The 26,002-nt window shown below is 35.5% G+C and overlaps 4 protein-coding genes across 6 annotated transcripts; 2 read left to right on the forward strand and 2 right to left on the reverse strand.

The window, feature by feature from the left end:
• Positions 1–45: 45 nt before the first annotated feature.
• LOC106180757 (uncharacterized) lies at positions 46–8,179 on the reverse strand. The gene is made up of 9 exons (XM_087007779.1): positions 8,061–8,179; positions 6,851–7,072; positions 4,453–4,535; positions 3,982–4,090; positions 3,578–3,715; positions 3,054–3,170; positions 2,749–2,796; positions 1,769–2,565; positions 46–1,362 (listed from the first exon to the last, which is right to left on the reverse strand). Exons 2-9 carry the CDS (start codon positions 7,028–7,030, stop codon positions 1,239–1,241), a joined length of 1,596 nt encoding a protein of 531 aa, XP_086863905.1. The 5' UTR covers positions 7,031–7,072; positions 8,061–8,179; the 3' UTR covers positions 46–1,238.
• Positions 8,180–8,226: 47 nt separating this feature from the next.
• On the forward strand, positions 8,227–15,783 carry LOC106180759 (folate receptor beta). 2 transcript variants are annotated; one of them, XM_013564864.2, is made up of 5 exons: positions 8,227–8,454; positions 10,288–10,507; positions 11,005–11,190; positions 11,886–12,024; positions 12,649–15,783. In XM_013564864.2, the coding sequence occupies exons 2-5, from the start codon at positions 10,349–10,351 to the stop codon at positions 12,924–12,926; spliced, it is 762 nt and encodes a 253-aa protein (XP_013420318.1). In that variant the 5' UTR covers positions 8,227–8,454; positions 10,288–10,348; the 3' UTR covers positions 12,927–15,783. The 2 variants fall into 2 exon arrangements, with proteins under 2 accessions (XP_013420318.1, XP_086863909.1); XM_087007783.1 differs by lacking the exon at positions 8,227–8,454 and adding an exon at positions 9,034–9,325.
• On the reverse strand, positions 15,501–22,628 carry LOC106180742 (sulfotransferase 1B1). 2 transcript variants are annotated; one of them, XM_013564842.3, is made up of 6 exons: positions 22,424–22,628; positions 21,545–21,726; positions 18,175–18,325; positions 17,833–17,927; positions 16,786–16,981; positions 15,501–16,535 (listed from the first exon to the last, which is right to left on the reverse strand). In XM_013564842.3, exons 1-6 carry the CDS (start codon positions 22,626–22,628, stop codon positions 16,411–16,413), a joined length of 954 nt encoding a protein of 317 aa, XP_013420296.1. In that variant the 3' UTR covers positions 15,501–16,410. The 2 variants fall into 2 exon arrangements, with proteins under 2 accessions (XP_013420296.1, XP_086863908.1); XM_087007782.1 differs by having other exon boundaries at positions 22,429–22,572.
• A 1,250-nt stretch (positions 22,629–23,878) lies between these two features.
• On the forward strand, positions 23,879–25,854 carry LOC106180744 (putative methyltransferase DDB_G0268948). The gene has a single exon (XM_013564843.2). It carries the CDS (start codon positions 23,879–23,881, stop codon positions 24,713–24,715), a length of 837 nt encoding a protein of 278 aa, XP_013420297.2. The 3' UTR covers positions 24,716–25,854.
• The last annotated feature ends 148 nt before the right edge of the window (positions 25,855–26,002 follow it).

The raw sequence follows: 26,002 nt of genomic DNA on the forward strand, positions 1-26,002 counted from the left end.
CATGTTTATATTAAATGAATTCAGGAAAAAGCATTAAAGATGATATGCCTGATTTCACTTCTTTATTAAAAATAAAAGCTTGTAAAATGCTTTATTGATGGGCAAAAGCCTTGACACTTACTTTTTATCTACACAAGGTTGATTGACCTTGGCAATTTTAATTATAATAATGTAAATCATGTAAGTTTAATTACCATATTTCTACCAGAAAATTTCAATAAATGCTATTCGTTCTGCAGTTTCCACCCTCTGTTTGCACATGAATATTGATTACAGTTCATCAATTTCTTCGGAGTTTGCCAGAATACACCGCATTCCAACTTTTAAAAAACACATTTAAGCACCTTTAAGCTAGATTACCTAGGTCCTAATTGAACCTACAACAAAAACGTCACAAAAACTGCATTTTCCACAGTTATCACCATGGCAATCCCTCAAAAATAAATTATCTCTAAACACAAAAAACAGAAAACTATTTCAACATTAAAATACTGTAATAAAACCCTCTAAAAAACTAAGACTACATAAAATCAAATAATGTTTGACAGAAAAAGAGTAAAATCTGTATGTAATTTCACAATAAACACTAAGTTTGATTGATGACAAGCAATTTGAAAATGGATTCATTAATAAGTCTTGCCTTACAGAAAATTATACAATTGGCAAGCCTAACTAATATATTATATTTAAGCCAACTTCCTCAAGCATTTTATTTCAAAGGAATTTGTCAAGTAAATATCCTAAAAAAAATTGTAAATAATTTATTGTTGAGCTATAGCATTACAGCACCTAACGTAATGCTCACTATCACAAGGGTTGTTCACATCAAACATAAAATACAAGATTTAAAAATAAACGATTCCCAAACATCATACACATAATCTAGTTATAAATAAAAACACCAGTATACTTCCTGAGTATTATGGTCTAATGTTTTCAAGTTCAATCTAAAGCTGATCTACCACAAATGGGGGAATTCTTATTGCTGCCACCAGACATACCAATATCATATGAACCGCTGTCACATACCTAGAATCTAAAATTTCATTTAAAAGAGACTGCACTTTGGATTATCTTGTATTATATCTTACTATATTCTTTGTAGATACCTTGTTCTTTCATCTCAGTCATGTTAATCCTGTGTCAGGGATTGATTAAAAACAGACAAGCAAGTTAGCCTCCTCCCTCCCTCCCATCTTGGCCAGAATAGTAATGAATAGACAATGAAAACTGCTGCGTCATGATGAAGGCTTCCCATACACCTGAAGATGCAAACTTTCACCTTGCAGTCTTGTCCACACTTCTGCCATGCTGGCCTCATTTTCAATATACATAGGGGTCTCCACTGTGCTCCACCGCCACCTAGATAAAAAATAACCAAGAAAATTTGTTACTTGCATTGTTGCCAAGGTACTTACACATTAAACCAAACAATTTTTTGTGACTGTTATTTGAAAAAGCCACTTTATACCTGTTATAAAATGGCCAACAAAAGATTTTAAGATAATGAGTTCATGAAAATTCTTCTTTCATTGTGGGAAGGTGCATTGAATGCTTTGGCCACACCCACCGTTAATGAAGCCAATAAAGTCACTCTGCTGCCTTAACCAATAATTGCACTAAAAATAATTTAATTTATTAAAATAGATGAATAAGAAAAAATATAATTAAAAAAAACTAAATGATGATAAAATTCAATCTAGGAACAAACTACCGTCAACTTTGTCAATAATATCCAATAACCACTAAACTACCACTTTCTTATTACCATATAGATATAGAATTCTCTGGATATCCAAATTTCTGGCTGGCCTTCTGAAGAGCCTGTTGTAGTGTGCTGCCCCTCCTCAATGGCCAAGTACTTGTCTCACTGTCACATTCAAAAGTTGCCATGACAACACCTATAGAGGACTTCGAAATTAATGATGGCGGTTTTTTGGGTGGAACAGGGGACTTTTCTTTTTGATTTGAATCTTTGGACATTGCTCTCAATTTTAGCTCTAAAATATCTTTATTGCGTTCCAATTGTCCATTCCCTGATAGAGATTGAAGAGGAGAAACCTTGTCCGTTTGTTCTGCATGTCTGCCTGCCACAGCAGGGACAGACTTAGTATAAGTCCCTTTAGACTCCTTAGTCCACTTCCCATGACTATCAATTAAGCTGGAGGCCACATTTCTATCAGAAGACTTCTGAAGTAATCGTGGCGGGATTTTCAAAGGCACTGGTGGTCTTGAGATACGAGTATCTGTACTATTAGCACCATAGGATTTTGTGTCTTCATCTTGTGAAATTTTACTGGTATTGTTAGCTTTGGTGACATCTGTATGTGAACTACTTTTTGTCGTGCCCAAAGGTAGTAAAAATCTGTGTGGAGGAATTCCAATGTTATCACTGCTGTCTTTTACACTAGATGACAAACATGTACTGCTGCCAGACTTGAAGTCTTTCACCAGATGTGATCCCTTAGGGGGTCTGGCTGGTCTCGGTGACACATTCTTTCTACTTGAAACAGGAGAGTTAGGTGCAGAGTGACTTGATGTCCTTGACAGATTTGGATGGGCTCTCTACAAAATATAGACAAATCATATAAAGTATAAATGTAATTTTACATATTTATTGTTAAGCAGTGATCTTTCTTTCACTGATAATGAAGTTTCAAAGTGTCTTTTTTTTTTTCATTCAAGACTGAGCAAGAAAAAAATACTCTTTCTTAGTGTACAACATATAAATATTTATAAATCACTTACAACTTTTGAGGTTTCACTTTCACCTTCTGGTTCCAAGCATGACACAACCTGGAAAACAAAATATCTGATTATTTCTGGGCAAAACTGAGGTTTCCAAAATATACAAAACAAAATCTATAGAGAACATCCATGGAACTTACTTAAATGTAAAATATCTTAACCAAAATATAATATCCTTATAATTACCATGATTTAATTCCTGATGTAGAACATAAAAAATATTTGACCTACGTAATAAATTGTTATTTAACTGGTGCTGCACTTAGAAAAGCATGAATAAAGAGAACCATATATGCAAGCACTACCTTAGCTTTTCCCAAGTAATCTTTTTTCTGTAGGTTTGCAATGGCTGACTGTGGTGGTTTAAAAAGTAGACCAATGGGCACTTGACTAGAAGAGGATACAGGCACTGGCTTTCTAATCTACAAAAGAAAAAAAATCTTAAATTATTGGTAACAGATTTTATTTTTAGTGAAAGATTTCATAAATGACATTTTTTATTCATATATCTATATTCATAAATCATATATCATATATTCATAAATCTATGGAGAGTTAATCAATATTCACAGACAGACACTATATCTTTAATGGTTCCTGGATGCTGTCACCAAGCTTATAGCAGAATTTTTCACAACAAGCTGAAAAAAAGTAGCATATTTTGCATATACCTGCTGGTACTGATGAAAATGCATATATGGAGATTTGAAAATATAATGCTGCAACTGGAACTGAAGCCCACTGGAACTGATCCCGAAAGGATTTATTTAAAAAAAAATTCTTCTTGAATAGTGAATTTCAAGCTTGATATAATAGAAATATAACAAACCTGTGTGTTGTGTAAGGCTTGCTGTATCACCACAGTCCACTTGTCAGTGAGTTGCTGCTGCAGCGCCTGATCTAGATGCCATTTTGCTTTTTCATAGTGTCCCAAATGTGACTGGCACACAGCACAGTTATAGTAAACCTGAAAGCATTTAAAAGCAATAAATGAACTGCAACCCCTTCTAATCCAATTGTGCATATAACCAACTGCTAATGAGTCAGGAAATCAGCTATTATAATATCTGATTCAGTAGAAAGTTACAGGTAAAAGGTTAACGGTCATGGTAGTGCTGGTAATTGTGGATTGGGGGGGGGGGGGGGGGGCTTTAACCTCTTCTATACATATGCAGTTTATTGATAAAAAACTAAAGCCGGTGATGTTGTTGTGTGTTCTTCTGAATTTCTTACCTCTACAGTGGACAGCTTATAATTCAACCCCAGCTGTTTGTAATCTATGGTTCCTTTGCCTCTCAGCTTCTCTAGGGCTTCCAGGAAATCTTTCTCTGCATCTGAAAACCTGAGGAACATATCTAGTCTCAATATATTTTTGTCACAAACTGATGTATTGGATATATCTTTGACAGTTTCACATTATCAAGAAAATAATCTTCAAAGTTAAAAATTTGGCAAAAGGACCCATGATTGAATGTGTAACTACTCTTATAAGCAAAGTCTTTTACACAGAGAAATTAACTTGATTGTTAAAAGTTTAGGGTGCTAATATTTGTAAATTAAGATTCATTGGGTTCAATTCAGCATTTTTTCACATAGAACTACCAATTTTATTTTTTTGAATCAGTAAAATGTCCAATCATTTAGATGTCAAGCTGCCAAAATACAATTACTTTCATTTTTTTAGCAGGAATAACTTAATCTTACCTATTGCTGGATAAGTTCAATGCCCCTCTCTGAAAGTAGCCCACAGCCATGTGGCTATCCTTTTGCACTGCCTGACTAAGGACCTGTAAGTTAATGTTCATATCTCAAATTCATTCCATTTTCAAGGATTAACGATAAAATTTAAACTTACATTGCAGGCCCGTAGCCACCAATTGCAAAAGGGGGGTTCTTTTTCTGAAAATGAGAACCATTTGTGTTTACCTAGATCGTCTACTCAGAGTGGACCTTTTCCCAGCAAAAAGGCGGGTTCTTTCGAACCCTCCGAACGCCCCTGGCTACAGGCCTGCATTGATTCATTTACCTGTGCAAAATAAGTTCACAATGGAATTATTAATTAAATTAGATTACAAGAAGTGCAAATATGTTTTTTATAAAAACAGATGAAAAATAAAAGACAAGGCAGCAAAGCTGTCAAATGTACAGACAAAGAACAGAAAATAAAGATGCAAATAAGTGAAAAATTAAATTTTCACAAAAAACTGTTAAATTGCCAGAAAAATTTACCAAACAGACTGCGTTGCCTATTGAAGCTGTATTTTAGTCCCATGTTTCTTTCCTATAAGTTTGAGAACAGTAAGTGACATGATTTCCCTTAAATGGTCATCATAGGAGCAGTGCCCAAAATAGGGGTTTCTTCAAATTTTGATACAACATTAAATAATGTTTAACAGCATAATGACAATCAAATGTTATTAATAAAACATGGACATTCAGAAAATGTGACAAGCAAAAGTCTTCAAGATCATGGAACTTTAAAGTCACACCTTGAAAATGCCAATATGTGAAAAATTAAATTTTCACAAAAAACTGTTTAACTGCAAAAAAAAAAAATAATAAAAAAAAAAAAATAAAAAAAAAAATACCAAACAGACTGCATTGCCTACTGAAGCTGTATTTTAGTCCCATGTTTCTTTCCTGTAAGTTTGAGAACAGTAAGTGACATGATTTTCCTTAAATGGTCATCATGGAAGCAGTGCCCAAAATAGGGGTTTCTTCAAATTTTGATGCAATATTACATAATGTTTAACAGCTTAATGACCATCAATTTTTAATTATAAAATATTTGTATCACAGATATTCAGAAAATGTGACTAGCAAAGGTCTTCAGGCCCATGGAACTTCAAAGTCACGCCTTGAAAATGCCAAAATGTAAACAAGACAGCACTGTTCTGAAATGGGTTTATTTCCATTTTTAACACTTTTTTAACATAAAACAAAATAAACATTTTACTGCCATTTTTATATGACCAACTAAAAAAATTGATGAGATGGGAAAAGTATCAATAGAACAGTGTTAAATGTCCAATTTCCTCCATTCTGAGATTCTGAACATAGTGGATGATTGAATCTGACAAACTGCAATGATATGAGTTTATTTCCATTTTTGACACTTTATTACACAATACATGATAAAAAATTTACCATGTTTTTTACATAATCAACTAACAATGTTGTAAAGATGCAGGAAATATCAAACAAACACTTTTAGGCATCTTATTAGTTAAATAATGAGACTGTTAACATGCTTAAGAATTGAATCTGAGGAAATGTGAAAAAAACAGTATAACTTCTAAAATAATGGCCCGATTATACTGATTTTCGAACTCAACCTGCGTTTTAGTAAGATAGACCACTCCTGTGAGTATATTTACAATTGGCCAATCCGTTTTTCTTATATTGTGTTATCAGTGTTGCATTTATATTGAAAATAGTGAAAAAACAGCATAAATTCCCTCAAAATAGCCCAATCATGCTGATTTTCGAACTTGACCTGCGTATTATGAATATTCATCAGTTCTGTAAGTTTCAAGTCAAAAGGTAAAATGGTTTTCCACTTATCGTGTTATCGGTGCTGCATATATGCTGAAAAAAGTGAAAAAACAGCATAAATTACCTAAAAGTGACCCGATCATGCTGATTTTCGAACTTGACCTGCGTATTATGAATATTCATCAGTTCTGTAAGTTTCAAGTCAAAAGGTAAAATGGTTTTCCACTTATCGTGTTATCGGTGCTGCATATATGCTGAAAAAAGTGAAAAAACTGCATAAATTCCCTAAAAGTGACCCGATCATGCTGATTTTCGAACTTGACCTGCGTATTATGAATATTCTTCAGTTCTGCAAGTTTCAAGTCAAAAGGTAAAATGGTTTTCCACTTATCGTGTTATCGGTAAAAGTGCACGGCGACGGCGACGGCGACAACGGCGACGACAGACGCAGATGATGGCTATATGTACAGACATGACTGTGTCTGTACATAAAAAAGCCTTAATTTTTGGTAGAGAAAGAGTGTGTGTGTGTGTGTGTGTGTGTGTGTGTGTGTGTGTGTGTGTGTGTGTGTGTGTGTGCACGTGTGTGTGTCATCACACTGTTTACCTGAAAAGCTTCTTCTCTCTGTCCCTTTGACAGCAAACCCTGAGAGATATTAAACAGGATCTTCGCCGTAGGCTCTGGGATTTCTTGGAACGTTCTAAGACTGCCATTTATGTCACCATTCTCATACAATATCACTGCCTTGTTCCATGTTGTTAGGATCTCTTTCTTCGTCAAAGACATTTTCACATATTAAATTGTGTATTGTAGAGCGTTGTCCATTCCCTGAAAAAAAGGTTTGTTTTTATCAATTGTTGCCACACATTAATAAATAACGTTAACTGTCAAAAATAAGTAAAGATCCATGAACTCTATAAAATGTGACAAATTACAGTGATTTACAGGGATAGGTAGATCACAATCCGCTAGGGGCGCTACAGTCGTAACTGTCCACGGGAAGTGAAGTGTAAAACTGAAGTCGGCCTGCTGACAGTTCGCCTATGGAACCCCTTTTTTAAATCTCTCTATTAGCGCCGCGTAAAAAAACTAATACAAGCCATTAACTAAATAAGTTGTAAATCAAAGAGTAAAATCCGGTCAAGTGATTTTCCCATGTTGCAGTCTTTGACAAGTTTCGGTTCTGCTTGTTTTAAGCTTTGCCTCTACAAAATGCTAAAAAAAATTCAGGTAAGTGCTGGTATCATCTTTTTGAAATTTATATCCAGCAAAGTTTATGAAATTTGCTATATTATGTAGAAAAATCATGAAATTTGAAGGTTGCGAAGTATAGTTAATTTAATCCGCAATATTACATGATGTGAAAATTACCACAGGGAAATAGCTTTGCCCTGATTAGTCACAGGCTATGTGAGCCAGACAATAGGCTGAGCACACAAAGACACACAGGGTGCTCTGCTGCGCCTGAGTGATCACTGCTGGTCAGTGGGCACAGGTTTTGAGCTGAGAAGTGTGGACACTTTTGGTGGATTTTTGCAGTTAAAAAACTTCAATATCTTTGTTGCTTGTAGGAATATTAAAAAAATTCCAAATGATTTCATCCGGTTTTTGCATTACCTTTCAGATGATATAAGTATTTTAATTTTCTGATCAGTTTGAAAATTTTTCTGATATACCTAACAGGGAAGTCAATCATTCATTCATAAAACATCATGAGTATCAGAGTCAGGAACTCAGTCAAATTAAACCCAGGTCAGTAAAATAAAATTTTGTAGAACTGGTAACGAGTTTGTACGTACTTGTCTAAGAAACCTACCTTTAGGCCATATTACAGCAAACGCTTAACTTGTGTTCGTGTCTATGTTAAAATACTCAAAAAGCTCACTAGTAAGTCATCGCTTCCTGACCTAGTTTCTTCACAGGTGCGATTTGAGCTTGCGTAGTAAACCGGAACCCGTAGGTACATGCTTTCACGTGTTGTGGAACCGTTCAGTTGAACGTTAGCACGCTCGTTCGTCTACCGTAGATTTCTGTAACTGTCTTTCTGTGTAAGTTAAGATCGCAGGACCTGCTCGGCGTAGACGCAACTGACGTCCGGGTGTGCGGGTATTAGTTATTGAGTACTGTTGCTCTGAGACACCCAAGAGACTGTAGGCAACCGCCAACTAATATAGACTCCTCTTTTTGAGAAGACTTGTGCACTGCGAAAGGTGAGTGCAACAGAGTGATAACTATATGAGAAGTGGATCGCAATGTTCAGCACTGTATGATATAGTGGTTTGTCAGTTAATCCTGTCTTTAAATTGTAATGGTACGGGGCATTGACTTGAACAAAGTTTTTTTTTAATTATTTTATTTTTAAATAATTAAAATAATTAAAATTATCATATTTTTGAATTTCTTTATGTCAGCCGATTAATATATATATATATATATATATATATATATATATATATATATATATATATATATATATTGCATATGCTGTAATATGGCAAAGTCTGAGCTATCATATTAATTGTTAATATCTCATGTTAGTCATGTTTGCTGTTGACACCTGAGTCAGCCCCCAGTTGTAACTTAAGCTCATTATACCTACTAGATGTAGTGCCTGGACGTCTTTCAAACTCCTACTTTATTGGTTAAGCAGCAAACAGGCTTCAGACTTCATTGTTTCTTTTTGATGGATGACCTGACAGGATTTATAGTAGACCAAAGATGCTGCAGTTAGCCTGTTACGCTATGCTGCACCTCCTAATGAACTACAAAATTTTGGGCTACCTAAGTGATTGCAAGGAACCCGGTGCAGATTAGAATATTCACTACTCTGAAAGAGTTCATCAAAGTTACAAAACTGACAGTATTTTATCAGTTCTAAATAGAGTGCAAAATTACATTGTACAGTACTGCCAGGCACATCAGCTCTGATCTGGCCATTTTTTACAAGGGACTATATAATTTCAAAGTTACAATTTCCATTAACTGTTATGTCTATTGCTCAGTTTAGCTAAATCCAGCTAAAACAATGCATGTCCCTGTCCAACATAGTCCAAACTTCAAATGTCAAGCATGTGCGTACACGTAAGTTAAACTTCATCGTAATGTGTGTACATGTTTTTTTTGCTCACTACCCCATCCAGTTATGGAGAGACATGTTAATCGTCCTTGCAAGTCCACAATTTTTATGAGGTCTTAAAAAGTTTTTTTTTTTTCTATAAGATGCCTGAAAAGCAACCATGTTGAATGAATCGTTATGACAGGAGATACAATGCATACATGTTATATTAATAAATACATGTTAAACCATAGATACTTATTTCAGTGATCCTCGCAATTTTTTTTTCACTAATCAAGCTGGGGACTTCAAGTCTTGAAATTAAACACTATATATCTACCCAAGTACATACCTACACACTGATAGCTACATACATGACTGTGAATAAACAGTTTAAATTGTTGATCTGTCTCATTTAAATCCAAAGTAATTCCAGTTTTAGTGACACAGTGTCTGTTATTTTTTACAGAAGCCACTTCCAAAAATGAGTAGAAAAGTTAGTTCATCTGATTTTTATCCCATAAACAAAAATTAACTGCTGTCTGAGAAGATAAAAAGACAAATGATTAAAATGAATTATTAAAATAAATCATCTTGTATTTTAACTAAATAACTATATCAGGATTAATTTAAACCAACTGGCATTTACATTTACATCATATCATTTCCCCAAAAATATAAAAATAGATATTTTGAATATATTTGTCATGCTTAAAAACGGCCATTTAATTTTGTGAAATAGCCCATCTATTTGCAAAATGGCGCATTAAAGGTGACAAACAGGGGTTCATTGTCCCATTGGTGGTTTGAACCTTTCCAATCACTGGTTTTGTTGTAAGCACTGCTTTCATGCATTGAAGTTAAATCACTTCTAGGGCATTCTTTAAAGATACATTTGAAACCTCTGATTAAACGCACTAGTGCACAGCATGCTGAAAGTTTTATAAACCAGCACATGTATGAAAATTTAATTTTTTCTTCTATTCAGCTCCACTGCAACGTGTCAGGGATAGTATCCTACTTTGCATCTAACTGAACAGATAAAAAAAATGGAGGGTTTTCCTGTGCTCCTTTTTACTGCCTGTATGCTACTTGTCTCTGGGAATCGACTGAATGACCGCACCCAGCTGTCTGATTTCCTGGACACATGTATGGACGCCCAGAGTCATAAATCTAAACCAGGGCCTGAAGACTCACTGCATGCAGAGGTATATAGAAGCAATCTTTTTTTATTGGCATAGAAGAACGGAAGTATTTTGTTCTAATTTTAGGTCTCTAGAAATATGACAAATAGGAAGTACCAGTAATGATTTGTAAGCTAACTGTTATACATATTAACACATTTTGTTAAATGGTGGTAAATGTATATTAAATGTGCCATAAGCATATTGGATTTTGTAGTCTGTAAAAGCTCCACTAGCTACATTAATTGTGTGATATGCTGGTAAAATTGTAGCTGTATTATGGAGATGAGAGTTTTTGTACTTGCAATATTTTCACTGTCAACACCCTACACACAGAGGCTCTCTGCTATGTAAGTTTGCTTTTGAACAAACTAAACCTGTGCAGTGCCATATTTTACTGATATATATACCAGTAGGGTGTTCAACACTTGAACAAAATTAAGCAATGCTTATTTCTGGCTATTATAAAGTATATGAGTCTTTTATCCTGAAGTAAAAGAGTAGTCATCTCCAATATTCAGTGCACGCCCTGGAAGAACCGAGCTTGTTGCCACAAGAAGACTACGGAGGAGCTCCACCAGAATGCCACCTGGTACAAATTTACCTGGGGCCACTGTGAACCCTTGTCTGACATGTGTAAGAGATATTTTGTCAGGGATCTCTGCTTCTATGAATGTTCACCCAATGTTGGCCCTTGGTTGGTACAGGTGAGTAACCCTGGCATTTTTAACATCTAGCAGTATATACATGTATATCTGATGCTGTCTGTCTGTACCAGTTCTCTCTCAGAGACTGATCGGAATGAGTTATGTTGGTCTAGCTAATGCACACTAACTCCACAGGGACTCTCGCTGAATGCAATCAGAGTAACAGATTAACACGCCTCCTCTTGGTTTTGAGTAGAACACAAAGAAGCTGGTGATTATACATTTACCTTGAAACCAAGAGGAGGTGTGTTAATCTGATTGCATTCAGTGAGAGTCTCCAGAGAGTAAGTGCACATTAGCTAGATCAGCATAACTCATTCTGAACAGTCCCTTAGAGATCATAACATGTAATTGTGATACAAGAAATATACTACCTTTCACGATATCTCCATTAATGGGCTTTTGATGTTTAATGTAATTAAATTATTGGATGTGTCCAGCAAGGAGGCTAATTTTCATTTACTTTTACTTGATAGCAGTGTTGATGAACAATGTTTTTCCAGATAGAGGAAAATAGTTGTTCTAAAATAGAGTTCAATGGTGCGTTCTGCCTAGTTGAATTATTTGATTATTATATGCATACCTACTGGCATCATTATGAGATGGATTTCAGCATAACTGACGCTTGATTGAATTATATTGAATAAAAAAAAATTCTGCATAAATCTAAAGCTCTTTTTTATCTTATTATTTAGGAAAGTCGCACATGGCGCAAGGAGAGAATGTACCATGCTCCACTTTGTGAAACTGATTGCAATACTTGGTACAATGAATGCAAAAACGAAAAGACGTGTTTAGATAACTGGTCCAATGGTGGATTCAATTTTTCCTCAGGTCAGAAAATATTCATTATAAGAATATTGAAGTAAAGACAGATATTTGAATTTATTATTATTTTGTCTTGAGGCTTAAAGATACAGGTTTTAGAAATTGGTGTTTCAACACTAAATCTTCGATACCATTGCCAAAGATTTAAACCAGTTGGCTTTAGGCTAACACTTTTTTTTCTCCCAGGGCAGAAAATTAATTTAAGCCTTATTTTCAAATATGGTACCTCTTATTTTTCACATCTTCCACGCCTGCCTATTTACATGTGTCACAAGGGACATGTAGAGATTTGAAATTAAGGAAGTTGGCATGTGTTGGATCTGAAGATCAACAAAGTGAACATGTTTGAACAGCAGAAGTTAAAAATCAATTTAAAGGAAAAGGATATGCGACATCGGAGAAGAATTTCATCAGCTGTGTAATGTTATAAGAGTAAAGTGATCTTTTCCAACCAACAGCTAATGTTGAAATTGTTTACCTCTGCCATTCCCTGATGAAAATGCTGTAGACAGACATCAAAATATTTGACGTAAACAACTTTAATATTAGCTGTTGATTGAAGAAAATCTCTTATTTTTTATAAATAACAATTTTTAATATAACTATTTTTTTCTTTTTTTATATATATAGGTGTTAACACATGCCCAACTGGTAAACCGTGTAAACCATTCCACGAAATTTTTGGGAACGCCACCAATTTTTGTGAAACAATATGGGATGGATCTTGGAAAGTCACTCCAGATGATAAACCGTGTATGAAAATGTGGTTTGATGCTACAAAAGAAAACCCCAATGATGCAGTTGCCAAGCAACGGGCAATGGAGATTCTACAGATTTCAGGGGTCACGAATTTGGCTTCTTCTTTTGTTTTCATTATATTTGCTGTTTTGATAGCTACACTGGTTTAGAAATTGCAATTTTTTGGATAAATGTAGATGTCATTTGCTATACTTTGGGCAATATTTCCATTTGGCTTTGAGGCACTTGATTAAAACTTAAGTAACAAGCTAGGATATTTGTTTGTCCATTTGATTTTTTAAGCTGCTGTTGTGATTTTAAAAGTTTTTTATGAACAGTGGATCCATTTAATGGATAAGTATAACTGCATATCAAAAGATGTTAAATGTGTTGATGTGTCATTGTTAATTATTCTAATTATATACATATGTAATATTCTGCCAGTTTATTGATTGGCAGTAGATTGGTCATCCAGAAGTATATAATGTGATTTTAGTACTTAAAATCTATTACTGGACCTGCAGTTCAGTTAGCTGATGTTGCATTCCTGGAGCTGTTCACAACAAATTTTGTCAACCATGCTAATGCACACTAATTCCATAAGGACTCTCGCTGAGTTTAATCTGATTAACAGATTTACATGCCTCCTGGCATTGAATAGAATATAGAAAAGTTGGTGATTATACAAGTGCTTTTGAAACACGGGGAGTTTGTCTAGGGAGATACAATGTCATCAACTAGACTAATTTAAATGTCCAGTAATAGGATTTAATAAACTTCTTTATCATGGAGCAGCTTGTATATCTTGGTTGCACAGTGTTCAAAAGCTTCATGACATTCTTAGTGAAAATTGATCTTAGCGGATTAAATAACCTTAGTTTCCAAATTGATGAAGTTGATGACCCTATATTACTTATGCCAAAACTACTATAAATGATTACTGATATATAATCTGCCTCAATAATTGGTCACTTGCCTAAAGCTTGTTACTCTAATTTATTCATGGGTGCTTAAAATTCTATTGTGTGGTATGCAAAGCAGTGAACTGTTGTTTTTAAATTAGGGCATTGTATGTTAATGAGCATCACACTGTAACAACCTCTAGAATCATGATCAGCTAGCCAGCATCAAGTTAAGGAGACATTAGATTCACAAATGTTGTATGGTAACACAAAAGTGTTCATGTTGTGTAAATATATCTTGTATTTGAATTTATACTGTGTGTGTGTTAAAACAAAAGCTGTATGTTATTAAGTATAACAGTTATTTCAATATCTATTTCGTAAATTGATTGATATATATAAGTAAGGATGGACTTTTATAATGTTTAACAAAGTATTTGCTTTAGCCATGTTTGCAAATAGTTATTTATATAATAAAGTCATTTATTTTATGAAACAGTTTGTTCAAACGCATTAGTTGAAGGCTGAAACATTTTAGTTTTGGAGGTATATTTAGTTACTGATCAGTGACAGTATAAAAATGTGATTTACAGAGAGAAATGAACTCGTAACAACTGCCTGAATAATCTGCATTAAATTGCAGACTTGATAATCCTGGTTTCCTATCATTTGTCTTCCATAAATATTTATACCACGAATCTTATCATGACCAAACAATTTAGCTGGAGTTCAATGAATGTGGAAAATGTAGCGTATTATTGGACACAAGATATTATGTAGTTGTTATTGTTATTTCTTCGTGAAAAAACTACACCATTGTTAGATTTGGTTGACAAAGCTCACAATGTTTTGTCATTTAACTTATCTTTATGTGTATGTTTTTGTGTTACCACTTTAAGATTGGATTTTAGTTGAGTAGATTTTGAAGATAATTTATTTAATATTTATTTATTTATTTATTTTAGTTTGCATAATATTTGATGCACAATTTACTCACTTACAGGTATTCTGTGAGGGATTTTTTCGTACAAAATATAAGTTACCTCTTGAAAAAAAGTGATTTTCTCCTGTTATTGAATCATAGCTCAACTGTCACTTGTCCCTTAATACTACAGGCCAGTTGACAGATAATCAATTCCATACATAATTTTCCTCTGGATAGTACAGTACAGGAAAGTGCATAGAGTAAGCTAGAGACATGTATGTGAAAATCTGGTGAACAATCAATCTATGGCCATGGTACATAGAGAGTAAGAAATGTTGATATCTGGTGCTTTTATTTTAGGGGTTATGTTGTTTTAAAAAGGGATGAGATTTTTTCCGACTTTTAGCAGATTTCCGACTTTTTGGGTGGTGTTGTAGTACTGAAATTTTCCGGACTATCAGAAGATTTGTGCATTTATTGTCTTTATTGGAAATATGATTAGCTTTGCAATATATTTAGACATAAAATATGACTTTGGGTCTTTTTCTTTTTGACTTTTCAGTAGTGTCCTTTTCAGCATTTCTGTACAAGGTTTACAACAAATTATTTACAAGAAAAAATGTTTTTTAATGATTGATATTGTTCTGTAAAATTTTGTTAGACAATTTGTGTTTTTATTTTTGCTGTTTCACAAGTTTTCATTTATTTATTTATTTATTAGATTTTTTAATCTGCTTGTATTAAAAATCTCTGTGTGTGTGTGCAATTTATCACGAACTTAGTAAATGGAGTTAGGAAATTGGTAACTCCCTATATATAATGTTTTAATTGAAATTGTTATATAAAGAATATTAAGTAATATGCCAGTATGTAAAATCTTGGTAACAACGTGCATTGGCATTTCATAGGCCGATTGATCTAAGGTAATATGCACAAAATTTATGTATTTACTCATCATCTTTTGATACAAATATATCCAAGTATGTACACTGGTTGAATATTCGCATAATTGTTTTTATACATTTTCCAATACCTGTACTTTCAGGCATTTTGCTAGACTTGTAACCTTACTAGAAAAATATAATGCTTGGGTACTGAACTGAAATACCATTTCTTTCTAGTAATTTTAAGGTGGTCAGTTCTGTTTCTTTATCGTACTGCTTTGTGGAAAATGAAAATAAACTACAAATTCCATAAACATTCAATTGTCATATTTTCTTGTAAGATATGTCTTTTGTGATATTGCATCTCTAAAGAGATTTCCCCTTAAATTTTTTGGCACGTCATTCAACTTTAATTTCCACGATAGTCGTACATATCTTTAACTCGCTGCGCCTTCTATGTGGAAATACGGTGCTCTCGTCTAGGGTCGTCTCTTCACGTCTCGGTGTGACAGTGTAGTCCGGGGTCCCATGTGATAAGTATTGGTTAGGGTTCGTATATGGGACGAATGTCACCTGCACAAAGTAATGGGGAACTGACTACTGTTCCTAGCGTACTACCATTCCTGTCTCACCAGCATTGCTATTCGTCCTAGAAAATTATTACATTAACCACATCCCCGCAGCCCTCCCCTCTCCATTTTTTTTAATGATGATTTGAAAAATGTGTCACTTTTGGGTCCATGCATATAATTCACCAGTATGGAGCACAGGTGCAAGGATATAAAGGTGCAGAAGAAAGAAATTGCGGGGGCGTAACGGTGCGGGGACGTTGAGGGATGGAAACTTATCTATTGGCAGAACTTTATCTATGAGCAGTGTTCAGCAAAAATATTACCACAGAGCGGAATGTCGAAACTCAAACACTTGGTGTTAGAAGTGGTATTCATTTCCACTCGTATCTGTTACCTATATTCTGCAGACCTGAGTGCATCATTGCGCACTGATAAACTGCATTAAAGCGTTCGTTTTGCGATACAGTAAAATAATTCTTCCAGTCCCCAATCTGCCCTGTAATTGAAAATAGACTATTTTATTTTTTTAAGTATACAGGGCTAAAAATTTTACGTTTATGTGTGGGTTTCAAAAAATACTTTTAAAAACTTTATTCTATCATCAAATGATTCTTATAATATATTTGAAAATATTGTGTAGACTTTTATCCAGTATGTTATTTTAAAAATTCATGCTGAATTATCCAAACCATCAATACTTTCTGAATTTTAAACTCAATTCATTTTTATATATTCATTTGACAAACCCTTTCTGTACATCCCCGGGGTGCCCGCTTTCCAGACGTCGCCCTCGTCAGTGTTGAACTGCAAGTCAAATCCCTCAACGCGTTTCTTGGTCTTCATGGAGTGGAAGGTTGTTGCCTCTGCGATCTTTTGGTATGTGGCGCCATCTTTGGGGTTACCTATGTGCTCAGCGATTCTCTGGACTTGACTCACGGGTTCCTATAAAAATATCGTCAATAATATCCGGAAAAGGTTCCAGTTGTGACTGATCATGAGCAATGTGTTTGGTAAGACAAACGCAGCCATAAGCTAGACATCAACACATTCAACTGTTACATTATGGAGATTATTTGGAAACGTTTGTTTACAGTATTTACCCACTTATTTGATTACAGTATTTAAACTCATAGGTCATTGACCTCATGGGTAACTGATCTTAGGTCATTGGCATGGGGGTCACATGTACTGGCACGGTACAAGTTTTTTGCTATGGTGTCTTCAACTGTTTTCCATGAGCAATTGTCATTATTTCTTTCTGCACGGAGACAGTTTGAAGACTACATTGGAGATTGGGGTAATAAGTCATTTGCATCACGGCTGCAAACACAAATTAGGTTTAAAAAAAAATGCACGCTAAACTATAACCTTACGGCATATATAAAACTTGCAGTTATCTTGTCGACGTATTTTCTTCAAACGTATTTTATCCCCATGGACCACTACTCGTACTAAATAATGCGTTTTAATTTTATTGTTAAGGATAATCGAAATACATTTTGCCATCACAAACACCAGTAAAAAATAACCAGTAAAAGTACGTCAGGTTTTCATGTTTAAAATAAAAAGCATTTTCATTTTGTAGGGTAATACTGTTATTGTCAGATGAGGCTAGTGTAAAGGTAGTCAAAGGTAATTCGGCCGCCCCGCTGCCGAACCTCTTCTAAAGACACCATGATATTTTAATTTAAAATGAAGAAGTCGTAGTTTCTGAATGTGAACTGTCCTTAAGCGTGTTGTTATTTTCGAAAAGCAAAAATTAACACGGTTACACGATGCAGTCAATTGTTTACCTCGACAATATCCTCGTAGTAAACATTCAAGATATTTGGATGGTTCTCTGACAACTTCCACCACGGTAACACTATACCAAACCAATCACTGTAATCTGTAATTTATCATATGCAATAATCCAACAAAGCTGCAATTTTCATTATGTGCACTCTAAGGATAAAACATGTTGCTGATTTGACTCAAGATTTATTTATTTTTTTTTTTTTTATTTATTTTTTTTTTTTTGTGGCAATTTTTGTGAAATTTAAATAAACAACCACTCCATGTTGACTCGAGACTAATTTATAAGTAAATACATGTTCTCAGCATACGTTCATCCATCTATACCGTAGTCTACATACCAAGAATTTTTTGATTTTGGTAGCCCATTATCATTTCAAAGTAACCATCCCACTTCCCATCGTATTCGAACAGTTTCATGCCGTAAGCCAGATTATAGTAGGATACGTATGCGTCCTTGGGATTGCGGCTCACGTGAACGATCTTGTTGTGCTGAAAGCAAGAGAAAGAAAATATTCATATCACCGACAAATGTCATCATATCGATATGAAAATATCCTCGCCTTACAAGACAAGGGAGGATGGCTTGATTTTTCACCCAATCTTCACTAATGGCGGATCCAGGGGGACGTGCAGCTGGCACGTATCCTCCCCATCCCTACTTAGCTTTGGAAGTTTCCCTCTCCGCCCACTCCAACCTCCCAGCTCCCACCACAAAAAAGGTAGACAAAACCAAGACAAAACCAAGTGATTTTCCCTGTCAACTGTTTGATAGATGCAAGATATGGAATGAATTTCTTATACCTGTCGTATATCAAATTCCTGGATCAGACAATGATAATTTAGGATATTGTAAGTTTTTTAAAATTATTTTTGATTAACCCGTTTGTTGCTGTAAAATTTAGAAATTTAGTTTAAAAACGCCTTAATGAATGAAAACAAGGCAGCAAAGCTGTCAAATGTACAGACAAAAAACAGAAAAAAAAAGATGCAAAATAGGTCATTTTGTCAATTTTGATGCAATAATGAATGCTTATAATAGCACAGTCAGTCAACACTGATTTTTAATCATGCACAACAGGTAACATGGTCAATAACAGGAGCAGATCCAGAGATATTTTCTGACAGTATTCCAAAGTATCTTTGTTGATCCATCCTCCATTTTGATGGTCTTCCAACAGAAACCCGTTAATATAAACTTAAAAATCCGACTGTCTTCCAGGAGACCCAGAAGACGGTCTCAATCCACCCTTTCAATAAGATTACAGTGTCAGGACCATGAGAGTTAAAATTCACATGATGAAAGTCCCAATATATGAAAAATGATGACAGTGCATAAAATAATATTACAGCGTGTTTAAAGACATAAATACCAATACAGCTGCTTATGTGGAAATACTGAAAATTTGCAGAGCCTCAGGTGGATGGGAGTTTAAAATCACATATTAAAAATGCCAGTGTTGGAGAAAAAATTAAAAAGAAAACAACAAAAATATAATTCCAATGAAGCTGCTATTCACTGCTTTCTTATTACGGACACTATGTTATCTAGCAGAGAGCTTAACCTTTGGGAGTTAACAGGGAAATATCAACAAGTGTGCTTAATGAAATTTCATTTTATGGCCACTTAATTAGGCAAATGAGTTTATATCACTGAAATTAGCCTAGTGAATACCCAAGGGGAATTTACAGACCGACCACACAAATTTGTCTATCAAAGGTCTTCAGGCCCATAAGTCACACCTTAAGAAAAGCAGAAAACAATAATGCACAAAAACAGGAGACTGCCAATTCTGATGCAATAATACATTATGTTTAACTGCACAGTCAACATCAAATTTTAATTATGCACAACAGGTAATACTGATGAAAGTAAAAGCATAAGGCTCCAGGCCCATCAGAGTTCAAGTTTTCAATTAGAAAGTGCCAGAATGAGAAAAATGAAAATTTCACAAAAAATGCACAAATTTAATAAAAATGATAATCCAATAGAGCTGGTTTTCTAATATGAGCTGTATGTCAATCCTAAGAATCATTCTTGTAAGAATAGTTAAAAAAATAGAAAGTAAAACTTTACTCTTTCAGAGTCAGAGTCATACTTTGAAAATGGTGGCAGAGCACAAAGTAGGTTTTTTGTCAATTTTGATGCAACATTACATAATGATTAACTAATTAAATACCACCAATTTTAAAATATCTACTATTAAAAACATGGACATTAAGAAAAAAATTTGATTACCACTAGGCTTCATGCCCAAGAGAGCTCTAAGTCACACATTGAAAATTGCAACTATGAAAGATAAAAATTTTCACAAAAAACCTGTATTACTTCCAAACAATTAACTAATGAGACAAATTTTTAACTGAAGCTGTATTAAATCTGAAGAAAAACCACTTATATACAAAAGGGCTAATAACTTCATCAAAACTTAACTGATCAAGCTTATTTTCAAACTTGATCTGTATACTAGTCAGACTGATCACTCCTGTGAGTTTCAAGACAAAAGGCTGATTGGTTTTCCTTAAAATGTGTTATCAGTGTTGCATATATGCTGAATAATGGGAAAAAACAGCATAACTTTAAATTTGTAAAAATAGTCCAATCAAGCCAATTTTCGAACTTGACCTGCGTATTATTTATATTCATCAGTTCTGTAAGTTTCAAGCCAAAAGGTAAAATGGTTTTCCACTTATCATGTTATCGTTGCTGCATAAATGCTGAAAAAAGTGAAAAAACAGCATAACTTCCCTAAAAATGGCCCGATCATGCTGATTTTCGAACTTGACCTGCGTATTATGAATATTCATCAGTTTCATAAGTTTCAAGCCAAAAAGTAATATGGTTTTCCATCTATCGTGTTATCGGTGCTGCATATATGCTGAAAAAAGTGAAAAAACAGCATAAATTCCCTAAAAATGGCCCGATCATGCTGCTTTTCGAACTTGACCTGCGTATTATGAATATTCATCAGTTCTGTAAGTTTCAAGCCAAAAGGTAAAATGGTTTTCCACTTATCGTGTTATCGGTGCTGTATATATGCTGAAAAAAGTGAAAAAACAGCATAACTTCCCTAAAAATGGCCCGATCATGCTGATTTTCGAACTTGACCTGCGTATTATGAATATTCATCAATTCTGTAAGTTTCAAACCAAAAGAAAAAACGGTTTTCCACTTATCGTGTTATCGGTAAAAGTGCACGGCGACGACGGCGACGGCGACGGCGACGACAGACGCAGGTGATGGCTATATGTACAGACACATCTGTGTCTGTACATAAAAAAAGGGTGTTCGAAATGATAAATAAATTAGTTTTTAAAGTTTCACTGCGTTGGGCGCGTTTAAATAGGCAGATAAGGCATTATTACCTGTTTGTTTCAAAGAGCTTAGTTGCATTATTTCACTGACGGGTCCAGAATATCAAGCTGCTGCGTTCGCGCGCGCGCGCGCGTGTGTGTGTGTGTGTGGCATTATCCCCCCCTCCCCCCACGTGCGACGTGCGAAAGAGGTCGTTTTGCACTGTGTTGCGGGTACGTATTCACTTCACCCTTTATCTTCTTTTAGATAATGAACGGGGCTGAACCCAGCATTTCCGTCTCCTATCTTCATCGTCCCCCTGTCCATTTCATTCACATATATAATGCTAGATGTTTTCTAGCTGAGACGACTTTGCAGTGACTTATTAGGGTATGCCACTGTCTGGTATTTTTTACCTGCAGAGCTTCTTTGGGAAAGAACTGGTGCGGCAGATGTGTGTCTATCAGTCTTGGAGACGGTAGATTGTTAAGGTGGTCCTGGCTAACTAATTCTATCTGGTAGTCCTGTTTAGGCAAGGTACTTAGCTCCGTCTTGTTGTTTAACAGGAGGGTTATTATTTCAAACACAAGATGTGTTCCTGTTGAAGAACAAAGATTAGTAAACAAATATATAAATTAAAACAAATGTAAGGGATTATACAGAAGGCATCCTGGAAGAGAAAATCATATACACGTAGCTGTAAAGATGTTTGCTCCTTGGCGGAAGGACACAGGTGACCTTAAGTAAAATATTGAATGAAGTTCTGAACTATTTTCAATATTTATGTGCTGTACATAAGAAGTTGTGCACTTGAAGTTGTATAGTTTATAGGATTTGTATTCTAGTTTACCCCCCCCCCCCCCCCCGTCCCACACACCCACAAGTGTATTTGTATAAAGATTTACACGAAGTCCATTATTTAGTCAGAATGTGTAGGCCTAAGTATTCCATGCAGCCACTGAGTAGACCTACGCATTTATGAATGAAAATCTGGATGCATTTGACCCTCTACCAGGGCCACAGACTGATTTTTCACTAGATATTAACAGATATGTCTCTGGTTAAATAGATGGCTAATCTCTGTACTGTGAGTCTCAGCAAAAATGTCAACAATGATAACTGCGGCCCTGGTAGAGGACGTACAGGGTAGATGCATTTAGGGTAAAAAGATAAAGATAGGTACATATGTATGTCGTAATTCTTCCGTAACGTTGCAACTTCCGTGAAGCATTGCTTACGAACATTAGGTGACGTAATTAATACATATACCCTAGGATTTTCTATCCCAGACATACCTGACCTGGGAAAGGCAAACAAGAAGATGTCATCATTGCGCACCGGAAGGGTCGCAAATGCATCGACTCTCCCTATAATAGACGGTACATTAGAAAGACCTATCAGTGTATCCATGTATTTCACCGTCATTTCGTCACCATTCCCGTCTACAGTTCGAACTACGGACGCTGCTTCAGGGTCGTATTTAGACTCCAGATTGGCCATAATGGTCGGGTAGAAAAGCGGTGATAAGGTTTGGTGTTATTTAGACCTTAAAGGTCGATTATACTATTATATAATCTGCCCTACTTTAACTGGTCATGTGTGCCGTAACTAGAAAGTTTCAAGAACAGTCCGCCGTAAGCCTGCTCAGACTATTTGATTAGGTTTTGAAATAGGTGTACATGTATTGATAATTCATTGATATATGCTTGCATAGATGTACCAGTACGTAATTTTGTGGCCGAGTAGCACTCTTGTAAATTTAATAACTTTTGATTGGCCTGCTTGATTTTCAGAAAATAAAATGTTTTGGAAAGTTCATGAATTGCTCTATCAGATAAAATCAATTTGGCTGATATTAATATTACTTCCAAATTTGACCTGACCTCCCTGCAGTTCATTTGTGAGTTCCCGTATTTTCACCATGGTAGATACTTGACAACAAAACGGGTGTTTTTTTTTATAGTGTACATGGGCAAAATTCGTCACTGGTTAGACGAGCAATAAACTGCAAATCACTATTTTCGAACGGGTCCCCCCATGTCGCATAGCGCACGAATCACACAGATGATGCAACAATAAGCACCCCTCTATATTATTCAAAACACTTACGTAAAAAACAGCAATTTAAGCCTGTCTGTAACCTTAAATTTTCTATGTGCTCACATCCCGCATCACAATAAAAAGCAGCAAGGTCCACATTGTAATGCAAGCTTTTTGTACTTAGGTAATGTTATCTTTTTATAACGCGCAAAACGCAATCCGCAATTCCTTGGTTCATGTAAGCTTTACGTAGTGTCGCTCAAAGGAAATAGTGGGGTGGCTAAGGGAAAAAATGGCCAAATCGTGACACGGCGGAGAAAAGCGCCAAATTTTGCATGTGGTTACTTTTTGACATATTACATCGTTCTAGAGCCGTAGCCTTCTAAAAAATTTTAAGTGTACATGGGCAAAATTCGTCACTGGTTAGACGAGCAATAAACTGCAAATCACTATTTTCGAACGGGTCCCCCCATGTCGCATAGCGCACGATTCACACAGATGATACAACAATAAGCACCCCTCTATATTATTCAAAACACTTACGTAAAAAACAGCAATTTAAGCCTGTCTGTAACCTTAACATTTCTATGTGCTCACATCCCGCATCACAATAAAAAGCAGCAAGATCCACATTGTAATGCAAGCTTTTTGTACTTATGTAATGAAATCTTTTTATAACGTGCAAAACGCAATCGCAAGACGCGTATGTAATGGCGTTCAGACTATACGAAGGTGCAGACCACACATCTGTGTATGCAAAATACAGGTCCGTATGGACAACGGACATCACAGATAGGGTTTTAACATATCTCCAGGAGAAGTTTCCAGCACCATACATGTATGACCATGCCATAGATGTGGGTTGTGGCTCAGGTCAGTTTACACACCTTCTGGCTCCTCACTTTAAACAAGTGACGGGTATAGACATCAGCGCTAATCAGATATCAGCAGCAATCAAAGGGAACGACAAAAAGAATATCACATACAAAGTGGGTTCAGGCGAATGTTTTCCAATCGCTGACCAGTCTGTGGAGCTAGTTACCTGTGTTCAAGCTGCCCACTGGATTGATATGGACAAGTTCTATGCTGAAGCTTACCGGGTGCTAAAACCGAACGGGTGCGTGGCACTGATTTCATTTACCTTTCCAGAATTCGGCGCACATCCACAAGCAAAATTATTGACAAAACCTCTTGGGAATTATTATGACAAGCTTTGGGAAACATCTTGCCCCGCTGAAATGATAAACAGGTTAAAGCATGTCTACAACAGGTACCCGGATGAAATATTTGCCTGTAGACCACCGTTGGAAGACCATCTCAGGGATGAGACAATGACCATAGTACATGACATGACGGTGGAGCAGGTCGTTGGATTTGCAAGTTCCAGCAGCGGTTACGTCAAATATGTTAAGAAATATTCCAGCAGTGACATATTGGAGACCTTGCAGAAAAACATACTGAAAACCTTGGGAGAGGATGCCACCTTAGATACTGTTGTGCGTGTCACATTCCCAGTATTCATCTTATTCGGCAGAAAGCCTGGTTAAGATAAACCACCAATCAAACTTGTAAGATTCCACTCATGTAACATGTAACATGAACTCAAATGCAATAACGTAGATTTACCGATTTCCTTTGGCGAGATCACCGCCATCACTTTTACCAATGTCACCATATAACTATCAGACGTCGCAAACTATTTGTTGTAAAGTAAATGATTTTGTTGTAAAGTAAATGATTGCAGAAAATGCGGTCCAACCCACGAAAAGAAGTCAACGAACTAACATTAATATGATAACAGAGAAAATTGACGCTCTTCAAATTTTCATTGGTGATGTCGTTCATACAAACGCACAGTCCGCAGTCCACCTCTTACAGAACTCGAGTTATGCCAGGAATGAAAAGACCGTTTTACTCACGAGAGCACGCCCATCTGCGTCTCCAAGAAAGTCCACTCCCAACGCCATCGGTCCCAGACGCATACCCCAACCCGACATGCATCTGCGGCGCCCAGGATACAAATCAACACCAGCTGGACGTCCGAATTATCCTCAACACTGAAGTCCGATAAGTGAACGGCCAATGTGTCAAACATGTGGTGTGTACACGCATCTTAGACCTAATTGTTTTGCTCGTAATCTTACAATGTATCTGTTATTGTTGCGGTAAAAAGGACACATAGCAAGTCTGTCATGCTGCACGTGTAAACAAACGGCTAAGAAAAAGAAAAATGTTTTTTTAACAAGATTAAAATAGAAAAGTGCCAATTTCTATTATTTCCTCCATTTCGATATGTCGAATGAGAGTTCAATTGCAAGTAATGTCAAATGATTCGTTTCATTCACTGAATCAATGCGATTGTCATCCCGTTAAGTTTGAACATATCCTTTTGTGTAACATATGCTTGTACCCATATGTTTATAGTATGTTTATGGTAAATTCATAATCACACCAAGGCTTATCTCACTGCTTAGATAGAATATTTTATGAATAAATTTACTAGTACATATATTCATTATATAAAGATTATTTTTTCATTCACAAACGGCTAGGCAACATAATTACCAAATAGAGAAATGGTAATGCACCAATTGTATTGTATTGTATCGTCATTAATATATCATATTGTACCAGGTCATGACAATCTATGTACCAGCACAGAAATAAATTGAATTGAAATTTAATTGTCTTCATGTAATGGATAATGTACTGTCCTCGTACGTTGGCGCACAAATGGATAACTGTTCACAGTTTCTTGTACGTCCATCGTTGTCCAATGTGAATGTCTCGTATAATTCCTGGTCGATTAAACTCAATCTTAATACCGTATATAG

Source organism: Lingula anatina, chromosome 3 (genome assembly GCF_051362555.1).
Source record: "Lingula anatina isolate TDL-2025a chromosome 3, LinAna3.0, whole genome shotgun sequence".
Classification (NCBI taxonomy): domain Eukaryota; kingdom Metazoa; phylum Brachiopoda; class Lingulata; order Lingulida; family Lingulidae; genus Lingula; species Lingula anatina.

What these genes read in the sequence shown, in the direction of transcription:
- LOC106180757 (XM_087007779.1), bottom strand. Translation starts at nt 7,030, where the DNA reads ATGTCTTTGACGAAGAAAGAGATCCTAACAACATGGAACAAGGCAGTG. An exon ending in ATAAGCTGTCCACTGTAGAG is followed by an intron (nt 3,716 to 3,981) that starts GTAAGAAATTCA and finishes AAATGCTTTCAG; the next exon opens with GTTTACTATAACTGTGCTGT. An exon ending in GAGAATTCTATATCTATATG is followed by an intron (nt 1,363 to 1,768) that starts GTAATAAGAAAG and finishes TTTTTTATCTAG; the next exon opens with GTGGCGGTGGAGCACAGTGG.
- LOC106180759 (XM_013564864.2), top strand. Translation starts at nt 10,349, where the DNA reads ATGGAGGGTTTTCCTGTGCTCCTTTTTACTGCCTGTATGCTACTTGTC. An exon ending in AAGACTCACTGCATGCAGAG is followed by an intron (nt 10,508 to 11,004) that starts GTATATAGAAGC and finishes TCCAATATTCAG; the next exon opens with TGCACGCCCTGGAAGAACCG. An exon ending in TGGATTCAATTTTTCCTCAG is followed by an intron (nt 12,025 to 12,648) that starts GTCAGAAAATAT and finishes TTATATATATAG; the next exon opens with GTGTTAACACATGCCCAACT.
- LOC106180742 (XM_013564842.3), bottom strand. Translation starts at nt 22,628, where the DNA reads ATGGCCAATCTGGAGTCTAAATACGACCCTGAAGCAGCGTCCGTAGTT. An exon ending in GTTTGCCTTTCCCAGGTCAG is followed by an intron (nt 21,727 to 22,423) that starts GTATGTCTGGGA and finishes GTTCTTCAACAG; the next exon opens with GAACACATCTTGTGTTTGAA. An exon ending in TTCCCAAAGAAGCTCTGCAG is followed by an intron (nt 18,326 to 21,544) that starts GTAAAAAATACC and finishes TCTTGCTTTCAG; the next exon opens with CACAACAAGATCGTTCACGT.
- LOC106180744 (XM_013564843.2), top strand. Translation starts at nt 23,879, where the DNA reads ATGGCGTTCAGACTATACGAAGGTGCAGACCACACATCTGTGTATGCA.